The sequence below is a fragment of the Etheostoma cragini genome, chromosome 12 (genome assembly GCF_013103735.1).
Source record: "Etheostoma cragini isolate CJK2018 chromosome 12, CSU_Ecrag_1.0, whole genome shotgun sequence".
In the NCBI taxonomy this organism is placed as follows: domain Eukaryota; kingdom Metazoa; phylum Chordata; class Actinopteri; order Perciformes; family Percidae; genus Etheostoma; species Etheostoma cragini.
Window position 1 is genome coordinate 2,216,503 of NC_048418.1, and position 1,665 is coordinate 2,218,167.

At 43.8% G+C, this 1,665-nt stretch overlaps 1 protein-coding gene across 1 annotated transcript in view; it reads right to left on the minus strand.

Annotated features, from left to right (window-relative positions):
* zmynd11 (zinc finger, MYND-type containing 11) overlaps window positions 1–1,665 on the minus strand; it is a 28,390-nt gene that overhangs the window by 7,307 nt on the left and 19,418 nt on the right. The window contains exons 6-8 of the mRNA XM_034887388.1: window positions 752–839; window positions 558–613; window positions 1–78 (exon numbers count right to left, since the gene is read on the minus strand). Of these exons, the coding sequence (XP_034743279.1) occupies window positions 1–78; window positions 558–613; window positions 752–839 (222 nt within the window). The remainder of the gene's footprint in view (window positions 79–557; window positions 614–751; window positions 840–1,665) is intronic.

A 1,665-nucleotide genomic window follows, 5' to 3' on the forward strand; every position in this document is an offset into this window, starting at 1 on the left:
ACAGGGGTAACAGAACCAGTTGTCTGGCCGGGCGTTCGACAGGTAGAAACAGTTCTTACACAACAACAACTCATTTAACTGGAAGAGAAAAGACACGGGAAGGGAAAAGGGATGAGGGACAAAAGATAGAGAAGGGAAAGACAGAAAAGTTAAATGTGCACAAACGTAAGAATAAATCTAGACACAGACTCTAAAAATTATAAAAAGGAGATGTAACTGTATGAGCTCTTAAAGCTATAGTGCGTAGTTTCTGTCGCCCCCAGGAAGGAAATCTAAATAATGACAACCATGATACAAGCCTTCTGTGACCGCACACCGCCTCCACCCACCCCACACGCAGTTGCTAGAAGCCATGGACAATCCAGAGTATTACAAAAACATGGACTCTTCATACTGAGAGATCCAGAGAGAGTTGTGTGGAGCTGATAGTCTTAATCAGCTTCGTAGCAACTCATTTGGCGATGGCTCGAATGTAACGGGCGTCCATTAATACCAAAAAGTTACGCACTAAAGCTTTAACAGGAGAATGTGAGAGAGAATAACTAAAACAGGGGTACCTCATGGCATGTGTCGCTGAAGAGCAGCCGTGCGATCTCCGCCTGGTCGCTGTGAACTGACACACACACACACACACACAAAACCAGAGATAAATCACACATCAAATCTCACTTAATTGGAAGTGTTATTAGTATAAAATAAAACAATGAAATCCCAAGGTGCATGTTGCATGTTTGTTCAACCTTTGACCCACCTCCATACAAGATGGAAGTGTTGTGAACTATCAGCTGAGCGTCTGCTTTGAACTCCTCGAAGCTTTTATACTTTCCTTCAGACAGGTTCTGAAAGAGAGAGAGAGAGAGAGAGAGAGAGAGAGAGAGAGAGAGAGAAATGAAAAGAGAGACAGACAGAAAGAGAGAGAGACACAGATGTCCAGAAAGACAAAGATAGGCAGACAGAAAAAGAGAGACAGACACAGAGAAGGAAGAGAATGACAGGAAGAGAAAGATAGCCAGAAATAGAGAGACCCAGACAGAAAGAGAGAGACCCAGACACACAGAACGAGAGAGACGAACAGAAAGACAGACAGCCAGAAAGAGAGAGACAGAGAGAAAGAGACAGACAGATATAGGGAAGAGAATGACAGAAAGCAAAAGAGAAAGAGACAGACAGATAGAGGGAAGAGAATGACAGAAAGCAAAAGAGAAACAGACACACAGAAAGAGAGAGAGAGAGACACATAAAGAGAGACAGACAGAAAGACGGACAGCCAGAAAGAGACAGAGAGAGAAAGAGAGAAAGAGACAGACAAGATAGAGGGAAGAGAATGACAGAAAGAGAAAGATAGACAGAAAGAGAAAGACAAACAGAAAGACAGAAAGAGAGACAGTGAGAGACAGAGATAGAGGGAGGAGAATGAAAGAAAGAGAAAGACAGACAGACATAAAGAGAGAGAGAGACATAAAGTGAGAGAGAGAGAGAGAGAGAGAGACAGACAGACATGAGCTTTACGCCCCAGGAACTGCTAAAAGCTAATAGAGCGAATAAAAAAAACATAGAAAAAAAACAGACAGCAAGTGATGATGGGAGTTTCACAGGGACCATGGACATGGGGGGGACCCTGGACATGGAGGGCGGACCCTGGACATGGGGGGGGACCCTGGACAT